Source organism: Ooceraea biroi, chromosome 8, assembly GCF_003672135.1.
Source record: "Ooceraea biroi isolate clonal line C1 chromosome 8, Obir_v5.4, whole genome shotgun sequence".
In the NCBI taxonomy this organism is placed as follows: Eukaryota; Metazoa; Arthropoda; class Insecta; order Hymenoptera; family Formicidae; genus Ooceraea; species Ooceraea biroi.
The window spans coordinates 11,478,869-11,497,273 of record NC_039513.1 but is presented as its reverse complement, the minus strand read 5'-3'; the positions used below and the strand labels follow the sequence as shown (position 1 = coordinate 11,497,273).

Sequence of the window (18,405 nt, the reverse complement as noted above, 5' to 3'; positions counted from 1 at the left end):
CTCGAATAAGAAAATGAAATATTTGTCGAAAAATGTGAACACAGCTATTAACGTTCCGGTAGCATATAATACGACTTGTATAAACTTTTCCTGTAATTGTAAAGAGCCAATATTATTTCTTGTCGTCGTTAGGTCAACGTTACGACGTAGGCGTTACGATATATGTTACGATAAAGATCGACCTACATACAAAAAGTCGGAACATACAGAACGGGGGATATTATAGCCGGTGGCAGGAGGGATCCCGATGCGTGGGCCTAACCCGTCCGCGTGGTCCCATTGACAGTCAGTCCGCAGCTGTCTTCGTTAGCGCGGATGTACTTGCAATTTTCTACCAACGGCGGGAATGCGATTTCGCGGGCACCGGTCACCTCGACGCGATTATGCTTTCACGCTTCCATGGGATATTTATTCTGTGCATCGTTACGGTAGCTAGAGCCTCGTTCCTGTCGGTGGGGAGATGGAGTTGTATCTGGTGCACGCTGAATAGCGTCGGCGTTCTGCTCTCCATGCCGGAGATCACGCATCAATGGTCCCTCCTAGGATTGAATCCCTGGCCGGATCATGGAGAGGAGAAATCCGTGTCTAACGAACTCTTCGCGCAAGACGCAACTCGATTACCCCGGGGTAAGTATCGCGGTTAATAACGATCGAGGATGGGACGAGGAAACTAAAGAAATTAAAGAAAGAATCAAAGTGCCAAGTTACACGGTTGATTTAACGCTTCTGTAGTTTGTACGGCTTGTACCTGGCTCGTACGGCCACAGAAGAGTTTGAGAAGCAACTTCATCAAACAATTCTCGACGAACAAATGGATCCGCTCCCTCATACTGACATACGTTTACTCGCGTTTATTCGCAGTACTAAACTTCTTTCCCGTCCCGGTCGAGGAAGAGTGTCTGTCCGACGATAAACGGCGTCAGGGAATATGTATGAACACGTATGAATGTCGTATCCAGCGTGGACAATCCCATGGACCGTGCGCACTCGGATTTGGCGTGTGCTGCGTATGTGAGTATATACTTGTCATTCGTGAATACCTTCCAATCACCGGCATCATAAAACGATGTCGTAAAACTCGTGCGAGATATCTGTGAGCATTTGTTAAGGGAAGAATAATATTAAAGCCCGCTGTAACGGATACTTTGTACATATCTTTATACATCTCCTTCTGCAAAATGTTTATTTTTATTGTACGAAATTACCTCCCTCTAAAGTAATTTTATGAGATAATTGACTTTACAAAATCTCGGCAACATTTATAAATCTGTTGAAAACTTTCTCAGTGTGCAATTACACACATTATTCTTTCGACTGGTTCTGTTCTGTGATTCTTGGAAATACGTGAGACGGTTTCGCCCTTCGAGTTATCCAAAAATACATAGAAAAACATCATATACTTTCGGTTAATATTATCTCGTGTTTCATTGCATCGTCGCAATCTTCGTGTTTAACTGTTTACACTGTGCACCATCGATTCGATCGGTCGAATCGATCATCGCTCTTGTGCTTAGTTTAACGGTATCGCAACAGCGGCCGGCGTAGTTTCAAGACGATCTTAAGCAGCACGTTCTCCTCGATAGCGTGAAAGGGAGCACTCGACGAAGGAAGAGAAAAAGAAAGAACGGTATGCTTACCTGAGTGCTCGCACAACGAGGAAGAACTTGAAGGCCAAGTTATACAGTTATTTAATTGCCTTTCGGCGCGGTCATGAGCACCGCGCCGTACGGGGTCCAACGGGCCCACCTTTTCTTCTCTTTCACGTCTTGTTTACGCGACTTAAAAATCCGCGAATACGATCGAACGCATCTCCCGCCAGAAGGTATGCCCCGTGTCACGACTCTCAAGGAAAGATTAGCTCGACACATTTGTCACGTGACGTAAAAGAGGAAGATCAGACGAGCTAAATTAAATTAAAATAGTAAAGCCACGTGCATTACACGAGCGAATTTATAACCAAGTATTTCGATTGATATTACTTTCTGAAATCTGAGAGAAAAGTTTTTATCACTGGTCCGTGATCGTTTCATCTTCCATGTCTCCGCTTAAAAGTTCCTCGTCCAATCGCTTCTTGCTGCTCTTTTATCCGGTTGCATCCGTCCGCTTTTTCTGCCGCGGTACATGCTATGCAGTCGAAAACAGGGCCAGACCGTACGTACGGATTCTTGACCGATTTTCCGAACACCACTTCTTACCATTCACGTGAGCACATTCTCTGCAGTGCAGTATGATATCGAAATTTCATCATCAGCGCGTCGTAAAAAAATAATTTCGCATAATTTGATACTTTTACGTCGTACAATGACTTACTTGTGCTCAAGCGAACTTTTGTTATTCCAGAAACGTTTAACATATTGAATTGAATTAGATTTATTTTTCATGTACTTTTCATTGAGTGTACGTTTTCGTACATCATCTTGTTGGCAACATTACGTTGTTGCGTGCCGTTTGCAACAGCGACGTCAACCGTTCATATATTTTTTACATTGTCCACCAAGCTGTTTCCCCGTCGTGGGAGGAAGTAAGATCTACATGCAAAGACAGTAAACATTTCTTCTAGCCAACGAGCTGTTGAATAGCGTCCCGAGATTCTAAAACGGTCACTGAATACCTGAATAGGAACTCGTTATCGAAGCCGGGAGGCTGCTCACGAGAGAATATCGCACGACGACGCTTACAGTGAATATTCTGTGAAAGTGTTAGAACGGTTGATATTCGCGTTTTAATCTATCCACGCGGATATGAATTTCCAGCAAGAAATTTCGCCGAAAACTCGACGAGCTTCTCGCTCGTAATTATTGACAATTGTGTCATGATCCACGCAGATTTCTCAAGCTGGATTTCATAAATCAAGCTATGTAAAATTGTAATTGTAGCAGGTCGTCCCTCGGGAAAATCGTTTTACGCAAATAAAGCGACTGAAACTTGGATTCCTCTTAAAGTTTCAAGCGCGAATCAATTTATTATTCTTGTATTGGATTATAAAAAAAACAGCAACTATGAGGTTGCAAATATTACTTGAACGAATTTAATGATTAACGTTACACTTTATTGAAACTGTATTTTATATTTCTGTCATCGTATTCGTACTGGCATAATGCGGCCATGAGTCAGTGAAACTGCATGCGAAGTCATATCGGTGCCCCGCAGCTAATTTAAACGTATTTCGAAAGGTAGAAAAAACGCAAAACATTGCGTTGGTAGGAGTAATTGGTCAACTGTGTCCAACAATTAATATGATTTACAGTCACGGCAAGCTGCGACAATGAGGTACAAAATAATCTGACCTACGTGACCAGTCCTGGTTTTCCCAACCTCATCGACCGGCCTATGAACTGTTCTGTGGTTGTACGAAGGATCGATACGGAGGTCAGCCAGCTGAGGATCGACTTCGTCCACTTCAACATTGTAAGTTTCAGGGATACCTTATTACTTACAGTGTTATCTACAGTGAGTAGGTCAATTACGACTATCGATTTTCGAGAATGCTACTTAATACTCTGCATTTAATATTCCACCAGTCGCCAAGACAATACCGATACGCTAACACGACAGGTACAGGAGCCAAACTAATATTCTTTTTGCCAAAGAAAAAAACCGCGAAAATGTTTGCTTTAAATATTTATTCTTTGGGAAATTTAATTTTAGTTTGTCGGATATAACATAGTGGAACTTGTGTATTAACAATGCGCTTATAGCACATTTGCGCAAGCATATAATTGAGAAAAGTATGTGGAAGAACTGAGAAAAAGAAAAGAAAACCATTTCAGGGTCAACCGAATGCAACAACTGGAGTGTGCGACGAGGACGTCATGGTGATCGACAACGGCAGAACTTCTTTCGAATTGTGCGGCTGGAACAGCGGGCAACACGGTGAGAGCTGCTACGCATCTGTATTAATCTCCATTAATCGCTTAGTAGCTTTCGTAGCTTCGCGTGATCTATCATGATCTATCATTACGATCTGATTCGTTTGTGCAAAGCGCGAGCCGAGACTCTGTAACGTGTACACGCAGTCATTTCTCGAGCAATTTAAATAGCACGCGCTGCTCTATATCTCGACAGTGTACGTGGACTTGAGCGAAGGTAACGAACCAGTCACTCTAAACTTCCGGCTGCCGAGCGGACTGCAGTCACGAATGTGGGAAATGCGCGTGATGCAATTGGGTTTCGAGCAACGCGCGCCAGTCGGATGTCTCCAATACTTTCGCTCGCCGAATGGCACACTGAAGACATTCAATTATCTGCCGAACGGCAGATACCTCGCCGGACACGATTATCTGTTATGCGTCCGTCAAGAGAGGGACATGTGCGGTATCGTTTATCAGCCCTGCACGCGAGACTCTTTTCGGATAGGTCCCGGTGAGTTCCAAGATGCGTCCAACGTGATCAGCGACGTAACTTCCACGACGGCAAGCACAAACGTCGGAAACGCTTCCGCTGTCAGTCTAACCGGCACTTCCGGATCCGCGAACAACTCCGACACGTCCTCCGATGTCCTCGAAGGCTCGGGTGCTGGAATGCCGGATGCTGGATCGCCGATCGAACAGGAAATGGTCTTCGCTCCCAGCACACGCTCAACGTTTCTTCTCGAGAGACGGTGCAGAGACAGGATACTCATTCCTTGCGATTTCGAGGAATTTATCACGGTACGTCGCGTAATTTTAGCGCGTGATGTGATTATCAAGTTGCGGTGCAACGCGGTGCAGTCAATAAAATAAATGTACCTTCCAGCCGGGGAATAACATGGCGGGTATCTGCAATTTGGAGCACTGCGGCAATTCGTTGTGCAGTCAAGATGAACTCGATGCGGAAGGTAACTGCCGAGTGGAGACTTGGACTACGCCCTTTCGCGTAAGGGTGGCATTCGGTGCTGGTGGTAGCACGGCTGGCACATTGGAAGACAATGCCGGCATGTGTCTCACGTATCAACAGTTGCCTTGCGTACCTTGAGTATGTAATTATCTTACATATATCTTTATTGTCGACCAGATTAAAGATATCTCATTGTTGAACTTTTTCTTTTATCTATCTATATCTATACTAATATATAAAGAGGTAAAGTTTGTTCCATTGTTCGGGATAATCTCAGAAACTACTAAACCGATTTGAAAAAATCGGTTTCTTAATCTTTCACTGGTGGATAGCTTAGATCTTCCTGAGTAACATAGGCTATGTGCAATCGTCTTGCAGCTTCTAAAAATGTGCGCGTCGTAAAAAAATACGTTCTTTATGCTTTATAATTTCCAAATATACCGAGCGCGAGCTAGTTATTTATAATTTAGTATTTGCATTATATGAGCGTTGCACAAGACCCGTGCAAGTTGATAGACTTACTTACGGCCGGGATTTACGGTGGGAAAGGGACGTTAATTAGTACGATAAAAAGTCAAAGAGTCAAATAGTTTTTATTTACAAATGAACTAGCTTAAATCGTAAACGCAGCGCACAACTCTCGATACAGTGATAGATATATAATTCGCCTTTGTGTCCCGCATCTTTTTCTCCGATCGTTTGATTACTCGTCACAATCATCGGCCGCGATACGCAGATACGCATTAATCGCGAGGCATCGATCTCTCCGTTTCGAGATTGTTTGAACGAGAGATCACAGCGGTAAAACATTCATCAATGTATAACGCATAATGGTGATTCTCGCTGCGGAAGGCGCCGAGGACGATCACGGTAATTCATTAGCGATGATGACGTTACAAGAATAAATTATAATGTTGATACAATAATAATGTCGACGAGGACAACATCACTTTCAATGGTTCTCCTAGAAGAAACGTACGCGGGCGTTTCGTCTTGCCTCGATGAAATTATAAGAAATTACTCTTATATGTATGTCATTTTACATATACGAGTCGTGTATTATAATAATGATAATTAATAATGTAATAACGATAACAATAATAATAAAGTTAGCGATAACACGATAGAGACAATTCGACGACAACGATGAGTCACGGTTCTCTCGGTGCCGTCGTCGGCGACGTCGTCTTGTTGAACTTGAAATCATATGTATCTCTATCTACCAAGTCAAAAGACACCGTTAAATATAGTGTAAGAGAGGGCGGTGGTCGCGACGAACGTGTATGCAATTGGGTACGTGATTGTGCGCGTGTACGGTCACTTGGTGCGGCGGCACACGTTTCTGTCCTAATCCTCTACTGATGCAACTTCGGATGTTCGTGGGACGTTTAACCCGCGCAGTCCTGAGGCCGTTCACTTTGGAGTGAATCCACCATAAAAAAGAATCATAGTTTAAAATCTATTATCTACGACGTAGGTGAAACGATTTCTTCATTATCGCTCTTGTTTAAATAATATAATATTAATATCGTTTGTTTGTTGCAGCCGCTACGTCGGAATGCGCCGTCGAATCTCAGCGTGTCGTGCGCGTTACGTATAGATAGAAACATGCCTAACGCGATAATTTCGTTTTCCGGGGAATTAAACGTTCTGTGACACGAATCTATATCCGGATCCGGTTAAGCACCCCACCGCATCCGATTGAGCTACGTGATCCCGAAAAAAACTGTCGGACGTTTGTCGTTGTATATTTACATCGTCCAGCGATAAAACGGAGTACTGTACAATTCGTGATGATTATGGTGTGCGCAGGCAACGCGAGACTCAAGTAAATGACAGTACGTGTGTATGCGTGTACGTATGCTCGTGAGGTAATATTAGATCCAGAGATGTACGAGTACTCGCCCGAAGCTCTTGGACATCCGTTGACTGATTCGAGGTCTGCTCGAGCCGGGAGACGAATCGACTTGCAACTTTGAGAGACTGCAACTTTCATATTCGTGTAACAAACGCCTCGCGCGCGAGTTCCTTTTGCCGATATAATGCCACGGGGAGAGTTATCGAAAATATCCAGTCACGTATCAGAGATTACATGTCTCAGTCGAAGCTATGGATTGTCCAAAGTGCCATCTGAGCGCGCAAAGAAAATTATTCGAATTCGAATGCGATTCGAATGCGAGGACTCGCACAACCTGCACATTATTAATTAATTAACCGATGCTACGTGTTAGAAAATTTGGTATTAGAAAACCTGGACCTCCACCCTTGATCCGGGAAGTGGACAATAGCGGAACCAACGGAAAACGCGTTTCGGAAAGACGAGAGCCCCAGACTATTGGGATTGCCAGATCTTTCAGATTCGGAGCAACATTCGCAAAGTTGTGCGACGACGCGGAACGTGTCGGGCAATTTCTGCATCGAATTATAAATTTGCATAAAATACATGTCGATGGTAGGAACGAACGATAAGATTTCCATGTGCGCATCCAGGACAAAGTCAACTTGTTTACAACGAGCAAATTATACTTGTCAATCAATTTCGACTGGCCGTAAAGCGTTAGCGTGCATTATCATAGTCCTACTCACGTCGAGGCCTAAAGTGGGCTAAACTCGATACAAGACACGGAGGAGTACTTTGTACGTCGGAAATCAGAGGACAATTCGAACGAAAAATCTAGACGTCTGGCAATCCTACGTGTTATTAACGTAAAGCAAGGAGCGAACGTGATGGTAACCGCAAGCGGCAAACACACATTGTTAGAAATTATGCTAATGTTACTGGCCGTCACGAGAGATGAGTAGGTACCACGACAAGTCGCTAGCTGGTGCAGCACTAGAGCAACAACGTGCGCGAAACGCACGTACACACGAGTCCGTATATACTCGCTTCTCCTCCTTTAAAAACTGTTGTGCGTGCGTGCTCATTGTACCCGCCGCGGATATGCATCTTTTTCCCTTCTTCAATACCCTCTTCTCCTTCCCCCTTCCCCTCTCCATTTTTCTGATCACTTTGACATTAGGTCATTTAAGATAGGGTAAACGTATCTTCGGCCATCGATGATTCTACGCGCGATTATCTTAATTGTCGAAGAAATATACACCGTTTACACAACTCTCTTCTTCTCTCTTTTTTCAAATCATCCTCTTTCAATTTTCCGTCTTTCAATTTTCAGCCCTGAATCGGCTCGATTGAAAATGAAAATTTTCCACTTGACGACTTGAGTCGAAACAATCTTGTCCCGATGAAATTTAGCGCAAATTGCTGCCAAGTCGGCTGATTTATGAGATATTATGTCAGACTCACTGGTTTGAGAAACTACCGCGAGGAAAGCCGAAAGGATCGAATTCGCTTGAACGGTTCGAGGAAGGATAATTCTTACGAGTGTATTTATGCGTGTGCGCTTAGATTGATTCATGCAGCTTTATTCGGGAGTTGCGAAAGGGAAGAAAAAATTTCAAATTCTCAGCACGCATCTATCTAATGGAAACGTTTGCGCTACCTTCTCTCGCTATCTTGTTTCAGGTCAACAACGTTGAGTATTGCAACATGCATGCGAACATTCCGTGAAATATACGTACATGTGCGTGAATGCACTCGTATTGCCGATACGTGGTATAGTCTAGTCAGGATCGAATTATACGTGGCTGGTCTCCTCACTTACGGGATTGCATAACGATTGTGCATCACCGTATATTGTGTCACATGTAAAATCGCGAACGCGTTACTTCCACTCGGTAGTAGTACGCGCGCATCTATTTACACCTGTCAATTTACACATTAAATTTACATGTCACTCAATGCAAACGTGGACGTATACTTGAACCGTTCTGTCGCTCCCCGTTTAATCAAGATAATTCTTGAGGCACATACGCCTTGAGATATATATTCGATCATTGATAATATCATTGAGAATTGGATTGGCTAACGAGTGCGAGCGTCAATTTTTCTCATTTTTCAATAAAATTATTTGATAGTGTAGTCCCTAATGACAAAGTCATCAGGATAGTTGCGTACTGCAACTCGATGCACAATCAGCACAACCTCGATGTATGAGAACCAGTCTTTAAGGCACAAAGAACCGGGGCGATTGTGAGCAGTGAATGCAAACTCAAACACCGATAAAACACCGCACGTAAATGAGGACGAATGAGCAAAAGGGTCCGTCAATCAACAAATTAATCGTACAAACTTTTAGGCACGACCGGATTAGGGGAGGATGTGACATGTACGTATTCGACTCCCTTCGCGACAAGTGTCACGAATGACAACGCGCGAATATCTCCGAAACGATTTGAGGTATCGTTTAAAGTCGAAAATGTGTGTCATCTTAAGGAATATCTTTCGCAGTCTCATTAACGTGGGTATCGAATGACGTGATTGATCTCTCGTCGCGTGGGTGGATGATTCGGATTAAAAGAGAAACGGATACACGATCGTTCGCATCACAGAGATGTTAGTCGTTATTATTAAATTTACGGGAGTGACGTGATCGATGGGCGCGTGATCAAGACCTTGGTCCGAAAAAGAACGGTCTGTTCCATTTTGACTTCCTCGGAACGGAAACGCGCGCGAGTACGATTAATTTGATCGAAGAAGCGACGATTGTCCGCAAAGTGTTTGCCAGTTGTTCGCGAGATTCTGTACACTCGATCGCACATACATCTACATGATATGCTTTTATCGTCCTTTCCCGTCGATTTTCTCCTCCTCCTGCTCTTAGGCACGACAGATATTGTATATGTAGAAAGAGAGACGCTCCGTTATACTGTCGAGTTACGAGCTGCGGAACGAGCTGCACTCCGAGCTTACAAGTCGATGCGCCAAGGGGACAAGAACACACGGAGCTGTTCTTTTTCTACTAATATTACAAATGATATCTCGAGTATTGGGGAGGGCAGAGGAGCTCACATGAATTGGTCCCGGCGATATTCACGGTGTGTGCAAAGTGATACGGATCCGCATTCCTCCCACGTTCGTCGCACAAAGTTGGCCGTCTGATCCCGATTATCGAGAATCCACTTCAACGGAGAGACGTCCGTTACGTCTACATTTTCATTACGGCGTTTTAGCCTTGCTATTCAATGATGGTGGCTGAGTGATTCCGGGTGTTATTTGTCTAGTGGAGGATTTGCGCGTAATAGCACCATGCGCGCGTGATAAGGGAATCAAACAGCCACATTTGTCGTCGCCAAGCACGCGATGAGACTACGGATCTCAGGATCGGGCAAAACGCATTCGATGCTAGGTGTGCGGCAAGAACGACAGTCCAAAGATGTACGGTACGGTCTATCTGTATCTTCGTCGTAAAGCCAACTGTTAGGATGCAATTTTCACCGTCGTTCGACCGATTTGCCGTTTGCGCGAGTTTCATGAAAAAACGCGAATCGCACTGACAACGGAAATGATGTGACAGCTCGGCGATGTAGACGATATAGGCAAAAGATAGCTTCTCCCGCGTGATGAGGAATCGATCTTTTTTTCTAATCGAGGTAATGTGTATAGACCAAGCGATGATACCGATAATGGAAACGTGCTAGCCTCAACATAACAAACTTTATGTCCCCGTTTCTACTGTGCGCGCATATCCTTTGCCACAATGTATCTTAGAGAAAGATCGTCAGCTACCTTATATTTAGAAGCCGCGGATGATGCGCGATGTTTACGTGAGTCACAAACACGGCGGTCTGGTGGACGGTATAAGATATTCGGCTGCACTCTTGTGGGATATTTTCGTTTTGCGTTTGTCTATTAATCGCTATACTGGCGGAACATGCGACCAAATAAGTTGGCAAAACTTCCAAGACCAGAAAGGAAAGGAAAAGCCAACCGAAGGAAACGGATGTCAAAGATGCTCTTGCGTCTCCGAAAACGGGACGTTCGCGGGACTAGCAATAATATTTAGCCGAAATTACTTCTTAATCGCTATGTCGTTCGCAGCTACGAAACGCTCGACAAGAGATTACGCTTCTACCCCGTAGCAAATATTCGATATAAGAAAAAGTAGGCGAGTTAACACATTAGAAAAGTATAATAGCGGAAATGAGAAATGTGACGTTTATATCATTCAAGCGTGAGAAAGAAAAAGATGTAGGGGTAAAGTAGCACGAAAGAACGAGAAAATGCCTCGATCATCAACGACATATAGCGTCAATACATCGACGCGCTTATTTGCTCTATCAATGAACTGCGTAATTTTTCTTTTTTTTTACGAACGTTAAAAAATACAAATTATGAAGCGAAGGAAGGAGGAAAGTTTTCTACTTGCTACACAAGTTCTCCTCGATTTTCTACACAGTTTGCCTAGTTAGATGAATAGATGGCTCGTTAGATGACTTGTGGTATAACCGCCGAGAGACTTCCGCAATCACTTTTTTTGTTCCGATGGGTATACGTATTATTTGGAGTGTAGAATTGGACCGGGAAGGGGAGAGTGCATTGTCGAGCGACGTCCCAAATGGACAAACCTGCCCGACACTCGTCTCGAGGCACTCACAGGTCTCGTCGGCTATGGAGCTGTCGAGAGGATTGCATTCTCCTCCCTGTCTCTGTTAATTCCAAACTCCAGATAAACAGATAGGTATACCTCCTTGCGGTCGTGTGTCTTGTGGTGATAACCGCCGCAAAACTTTTACCGTTCCGGTCACCGTACACCGGAACAGCCGCCACGCTCGCCGGCAGTGTTAATTTTTGCCTAGCCGTTCGGCAACAGAAGCCGCAATGCTTTGTTGCAGCGAGGTATTGTTTCTTTTTTTTTCTCTTTTTTCTTTTTACATCATTTTCCGTTCTCCGTCTTTAGAGCAACCCTAATAAAATTTTACGGATTTAACAGGACAGTTGTTAATTGGGTGTACATGCCGCGTCGTTCGCTCCAAAATAATTCCGACCAGTGAAAGACGTCCATACGTCTCCGAGCACGCTACGACCGCAAATGGTTAATCCAAACCTCCGGCTCTCTTGGTCCCGTTGGTTCGTAGATTACAATTCCTCCGGTCTTCCTCTGCAACCCACCATACGAGGAAAAAAAGAAAAAGAGACACTAGAGATTGGCCGTTCGGTCGAAGCTCAAGATTCACGAGTTCGCAAACTCGGCTGGCTAGGTCGCGTTCGTCGTCTTTGTCGTTCTCTCGTCAATCTACCGTGACGCACTTTCAGTTACCGAAATCTCTTTCGAGTTTACGACATTTAAAGATTAATTGCACCCTTCACTGCTAAACCCCAATAAGGATCAACGCGAAAAAACGTTCCAAGTAGATTAATGAGACAAAAGATGAAGAGTCGAGTTTACGAGTCGTGGAAAAGGACAACAGTACAATTGAGCGGCTTCGAGTTACCTGTTTTCGTGGCGAACGGATCTTTGGGATGATTCGTCTTAATGGCGTTCATTCTCCGGTTTTGTGGTCCTTGGCCGCCGCCGGTGCATCCGACGCCGGGCGTCTGACCCATGCCGAGGCCGTGAGGCCCACCGGTGACCGTGCCCCCGCCAGACTGCAAATGTGACATTTGCTGACCGCAGCCCGGGGGTCCAACGGTCCCGGGCCCGCCGGGGACGCCGGGCGGCGCGCCAGGTGCCCTCACACGTGGCTGTTCGACCGGCAATACGCGACGCCTCTTCTTCGGTAGCTTGGCTCGCGCCTGCGTGTGACTGTAATACATTGCAAAGTTGCTAACGATCACGGGCACTGGCAGGGCGATCGTGAGGACACCGGCCAACGCGCAAAGTGCGCCGACGAACATCCCGATGTACGTTTTCGGCACCATGTCCCCGTAACCGACAGTGGTCATCGTCACCAGGGCCCACCACAAACCCAGCGGTATGCTCTTGAAGTCGTTCTTCGGATTGTACTGGGTGCGCTCCGCGTAGTACACGAGGCTGGCAAAGATGACGATGCCGAGAACGAGGAAGAACACCAGTAACGTAAGCTCCTTCGCCGAGGCGCGGAAGGTCTGTATCAGGATCTTCAGGCCCGAAGAGTGACGCGTCAGCTTGAACAGCCTCATTATTCGTATGATGCTCAAGAACTCGAGGATGTCGGCGTTCTCCAGGTGGGCCGCGAACCGCTGCAGCGCCAGGTCGACGTAGAAGCTCAGGGTCGCGACCATGTCGATCAGATTCACAGAGCTCTTGATAAAGTCGCAGCGATTCGGACTCGCGGTGATACGTATTAAGAACTCGAGGGTGAACCAGGCATTGCAGACGCATTCGATGTAAAAGAAGACGTCGTGGGCGTTGGTGCGGGTCTTGTCCACTACCCAGGATGTCATATTGTCAGTCTTTACCGAACGATTCACGATCATCGGCACTCGCATGTCCGGATGGGTTTTCAAGCAAAACGATAATATCGAAACGCAGATGAAGAAAACGGAGACTATGCTGATTATCTGAAAGATCCAGACAAGAGCGCGATTCACTCGTAAATTCGTCTCACATAAGGAAAACTGTTTCTTCGCGGAGGATAAAGGACTTGGCAGAAGCTACTATACGTAGGGACTGTACGCGATAATGTGATAAGTATATGTCTCATCAAGTCATTCTACGTAAACTTGAATCGTACCTTAGCCGCGACGGAGGAGTAGGGTTCGTCAAAGAGCGACCACATCTGAGGCTTGAGCTTCTGCCACCATGTGAGCGTTCCCTCGTAGTACGCCTCCTCGAAGCCAAACTTCCTGGCCAGTTCCTCGTCCGTGGGTTTCTCCGTGTCGAGGTCCAACCTGTCAAGGACCGTCAGGGTTTCCTGCGTATCCCGGTGCTGCAAGGCCGTCGGGCGAAGGGGATGGGAAGAGAGAGAGAGAGAGAGAGAGAGAGATGCAACAACGATCGTTATTCGTACCTGCGAAACTTTTTCTCGAGTGTGCTTTTTTGTGCTTTGCCTTGGGACAGATAAAGCGCGCGTGATAAAGCGTACGCGAGCCGTCGTGCGCCTCCTCGCAACTGTCAAAAAGAAACCCGCTCGGCTTGGTCAGCCTACTGGCAGGTTCGTCCGTCTTGCCTATACTCGAGTCTGCATTGTTCTATTCAAACTAGTTTCTCAGATTCCACCCACTAACGATTAATTCTTGAAACCACGTACTATTGGATTATGCTTTTGAGGTGTGCATTAAAGAAGTTTTTTTCCAAGAGTATTTCTTATATCCGATAACATAAATGAACGATCCAATAGCGTGTGGTCTGCGTATGAGAATAATATCTTGAATAAGAGATATTCATAAATAAAAAATATAGATCCAAATAAAAATGTAAATTAATCATACGTTTTTTCTATATTATTTTTAATAGACTAAATGAAATATTAAACCTGATTGTTCTTAAGAACAAAAGAAATTGATATTAAAAGCACTTAAGCTGTGCACATTAACATAAACGTATGGAAATGTGTGTGGCTTATTGCTAGTATACAGATAAGCACTTTTTGACGACACGGTAAACACTCGAATCGACAAACTTTTCCAACTTGTGTGTGGCAGACTATCCCAAATCAAAAACTAAAGATACGATATATGCTGGAAAAGTTTATCGATTCCATTATGATTATCCTAGTTTCCTTCAATTTCAATATCTCCTGTTATCCATAGATATTCCATATTTAATGTATTAAAACCATTATTATGCGTAATATTATAGATTTGCGCGTCCGTTCCACGAAATTCGAGTGCAGCCACGCTTAGGTATGATTAGGTTGGTGCACGTCATGGTGCAATCGGACATCAATCACGGTATACCTGTGTGTAGGTCATCCAACAGCATGGTTCGACCTGATTGGAGTCGAGCCCCCAGAAATCAAGCTCCTCCTCGAAAAGCGGGCCGCATACATCCGTAGGATAGTGCAGCTTCCCGGTGCGATAGTAGTTGAGTACCTGGGCAAAGACACCCGGATGCCGGTCGAAAAAGTACTCGTTGAGGATCGGGTCATAGTTGGCGAGGGCCTCGGTCAACCTCGAGAGCCTCGTCGCCGGGATTTTCTTCAGGGTTGCCTTGTATGTCTCGTGCCGGATTCCGCCCACGTTCAGAACCACGCGGTTCTCCGCGTCCATGTTTATTAGGTTCATTTTGATCACGGCTCTGCTACCGCCGGCCCCGACTCAAAGAAACCCATGTGATCTGCGAACAGTTGGTGCTTCCATGAAAAGCCATTCTCTCTGTTGAACTTTGCCAAAAGACAAAGTGCTTTTCCACGTTTCGTTAACATTTATGTAATATAATTTTCAAAGCTCCAGAACTTCAGTTGTTTTGACACCCGCGTATAATCTCATTCAAATTGTATATAGCATAGACGGAACGTGTAACGGTGTTGCTACTCGAAACTCTGCTCGTCGCGTCTCAAAAACCGACAATGACTGCGCGAATCCGCATACGAATGTTGCTCTACTGCTCTACTTAATATCAGAATCGTGGTAATTGCGACACATGACATTTAATTAAAGGCCATAAAAAAGGCTTCACAAATACAAATGTCAGAAATGCTCCGATGGTTTAAATCTCGTGTCCCCGCCACGATAATATTCATTCAACTTCCATCTCACGTTCGTGATGCGGCAAGCAAAAACTGCAACTCTCTGTGCAACGAAAATGATTAACGTCAGATACCTGTATCGATACTATCGTGTTACACACGCAGAGACACAAGAAAAGGAGAACAATTTCTGCGCACGTGTGACAAATATTAAAGTGCGGGATGCTTCGAGCCTCTTTTACCTGCATACGACTCTTCACCACCGTAACAGTGAAACCGTATAAAGGAATGTCGAGTAAATCAAAAGGAGAGGTATATCGATTTTCCAATCCTGCGTCCTTTTGTATGCGGATTATGGAAAGTTATATCCAGTCATGAGCGGCAACAATGTGGCTCGCGATTGTCCCTCACGAAGTCGTTTAATTATGAAACCACGCGCTCTCGGGATGTATCACGTCGAGCCATCCACCAGGGAGAAGAGAGCCACGTCGGATTCCGGCGGGTACTCGTGCGGCGAGGTCGACGTGCCCTCCCGAGTCCTCGAATTAGCGTGCACGGACGCGAAATCTAAATCAACCCTGATCGCTAGTCGGCGGCGGGAAACGTCTAGCACCGTGATGAAATCCGATCGAATCTTCGAGGTCGGTGCGCATTCCCGTGACGTCATCCCCACGTATTTTCGCACGTGCACGAACGAGGCGGCCACTTTGGATGATCGACCGATGAGCATCATTGGAGATCGCGCCCCCGTTTCCAACGGCAGCCGGACCTAACGAGGCGTTTGTCCACGATTGCCCGAGGCTACAAATTAGCGTCGGGAACGACGACGGCGGTGGCGGTGTGGCGGCGTCAGGCGGCGTCGGCCAACCCCTTGTCGCGCGAGAATCGATAGTCTGCGTGCACGAAAGACCGATAAGCACCCCCGTACGCTCGACATTATTACCGCTTGCTTTCGACGTTTCGCTTCGCAAACGATATTCCACACGTACGGACGAAAATCACTCGCAGGCGCACGATCGAACGAACCGAATCGAGCGAATAAAGAAACGGTGAAGAACAAGATAGATGAATGTTAGACCGTTAGAACGTTGCAATAGGTCGGACCGATTGACTGGCTCGACGAAGCTGAGCGTCCTACGGTTGCACTGACTACGGTCGCGCCGAATCTCACAAACTCACACCCCTTTTTGATCAAACGGGAAAGATTCAACTCACGAGAACATTGCATTAATTGCATTCGTGATCGGTGCAAGCGCTCGGTGGCGTGTAAGCATGTGTATATGTGTGTATGTGTGCGTGCGTGTGTACTGATTCTCGCTCCCCTCCCTCGTTAGCTCGAAGCTTCCCTGAAGGGAGAAATCCTCGTGATCGACACGTTTCCACTTGGAAGCACATGCAAACGTTCGCTATCTCGATCTTCGTGTACGAAGATCGACGCTGCTTCAGGACGCTTGGTGATACCCACCCTCGGTCGCGCTCTCTTCATGTCTCGGAGATCTTCCGCGACATCTCAACGGCACTGCTCCGGTTCTCCGCAATCTCCATATCGTCGCTGTGACGATGGCGATGGCGCTCCACGAAGGTACCAGCGGATTTATGGCCGGGCTCGCACTAGGTAGGCACTACGTCGTCCTGCGTGCTACGTCCTTTTCGAATCCGTTTGCCCTCGTTTTCTCGGTCTGTCTCTTCCTCTCTCTTTTTCCTCTTTCTCTCTCTCTTTCTTCTTCTCCGGTAAAAGGTCAAGTCAGGCAGGGAACGCGCCGCGGTCGCAGAGGGCGTTTTCCCCGTCGCCGAGCGCGCGAATGGATCATCGGACCGCGATCAGACCTTTGTCGCGGCGCCACTCCATATCACTGACAGACGGTCCATCATCCTCGCCGGTTCGCGTTGTCTCCGTGACCAACCGACAGTGCCGGAGACGAGGACTTTGGGGGTGGCTCGGTTGCGGCTCGTGCGCGTACGGAACTGATCTCGAACGAAAGCGACGTCTCCACCGATGAAGAAGGACGGTGGTGGCGGTGGTGGCGGCGGCGGCGGCGGCGGCGATGACGGCGCCGTTATCAGAGTGGGGGTGGGCGTCGCGACGGCGAGGGGGTGCGGAGGATGGACTTGCGCATCCGCTTCGAGCACATTACGACGAGATCACGATGAGGCGACTCTCGAGTCCCGTCGAGTTGCTGACCGAAAGATGATGGACCGAAAGTTACCCTCAGAGAATTATCGGTCTCCTCGAGTTTCATTTGCACACTCATGAAGAAAAGTGAAAACGTATTCGGCATAATGCAGAAAAAATTTAAATAAAACTTAAACAATTTTTATAATTTACGGCAGAGAGTAAATGTGTACAAAAAAGGGAGTAAATTGGAGGATATCGCGGAGAAGTTAAATATTCGATAGATATTTAATTAGACGTTTGTTAGACATCTGAGAGTGAGGTACAAGTATAGGTTTCCCATATGTAAAATTAAAAAAAGATCGATACTATTGGATCGCAAGCAGTGCAATGTTGGATGGCTGTGAAATTCACGATAATTCCCGCTTCTCTTATATCATTTAGTATATCGATCCCCGTCTGGAATTAACTGTCTCCATTTTCTGCCAAGACCTCATTCACGATTAAAGCCATGCAATTTGAAATTCTCATTTTTCCATTCCATCTTTGGTTGACGAGATTGCGTCAACCGTGCCAGTGCACTCTCTCCTTGACACAGGCGAGTCGATCGAAATCTATAGAAAAAAATTGATATCATCTTTGCCTGTTTGTTAGCTCGCGAAACAGACTAGACAGATGCAGGTTGTTGGCCGATAGGAGACAGCGGTGGCTTCCAAGTCCAATGAAAAGAGCTGGAGATGCCGAGGAGTGTCATCGGTGTGACGGAAAAGCGACGGTGCGAGTACGACAAAGTGTAAAGATGCGAGATTTGTGCGTGCACCACGTCTCACGTGTGGGTTGCAAAGTATGTTCCGAGGTCGCGCGCAGTGAGTCGCTATTCGAGCGGGGTCGTCGTTACTCTCAAGCGAATTTCTCCACCGGTCGATGGCTTACGCTTGCGCGCTGATGCCACTCCAAGAGTAGCTTTGCTCCTACAGCTGTGTACCGAATTCAAGCCACGAGAACAACCCTGACACTCGTCCATTAAC

At 46.1% G+C, this 18,405-nt stretch overlaps 2 protein-coding genes across 4 annotated transcripts; one reads left to right on the top strand and one right to left on the bottom strand.

Annotated features, from left to right (window-relative positions):
* Positions 1-277: 277 nt before the first annotated feature.
* On the top strand, positions 278-5,015 carry LOC105280719. Its single transcript, XM_011341447.2, has 6 exons — positions 278-627; positions 862-1,011; positions 3,248-3,408; positions 3,771-3,873; positions 4,066-4,649; positions 4,735-5,015. The coding sequence occupies exons 1-6, from the start codon at positions 384-386 to the stop codon at positions 4,951-4,953; spliced, it is 1,461 nt and encodes a 486-aa protein (XP_011339749.1). The 5' UTR covers positions 278-383; the 3' UTR covers positions 4,954-5,015.
* Positions 5,016-5,389: 374 nt separating this feature from the next.
* On the bottom strand, positions 5,390-17,297 carry LOC105280717 (potassium voltage-gated channel protein Shaw). 3 transcript variants are annotated; one of them, XM_011341445.3, is made up of 5 exons: positions 16,730-17,297; positions 14,534-14,912; positions 13,369-13,563; positions 12,148-13,195; positions 5,390-11,823 (listed from the first exon to the last, which is right to left on the bottom strand). In XM_011341445.3, the coding sequence occupies exons 2-5, from the start codon at positions 14,858-14,860 to the stop codon at positions 11,792-11,794; spliced, it is 1,602 nt and encodes a 533-aa protein (XP_011339747.1). In that variant the 5' UTR covers positions 14,861-14,912; positions 16,730-17,297; the 3' UTR covers positions 5,390-11,791. The 3 variants fall into 3 exon arrangements, with proteins under 3 accessions (XP_011339747.1, XP_011339748.1, XP_011339745.1); XM_011341446.3 differs by having other exon boundaries at positions 5,390-11,820; XM_011341443.3 differs by having other exon boundaries at positions 5,390-11,813; positions 16,730-17,296.
* Positions 17,298-18,405: the final 1,108 nt, after the last annotated feature.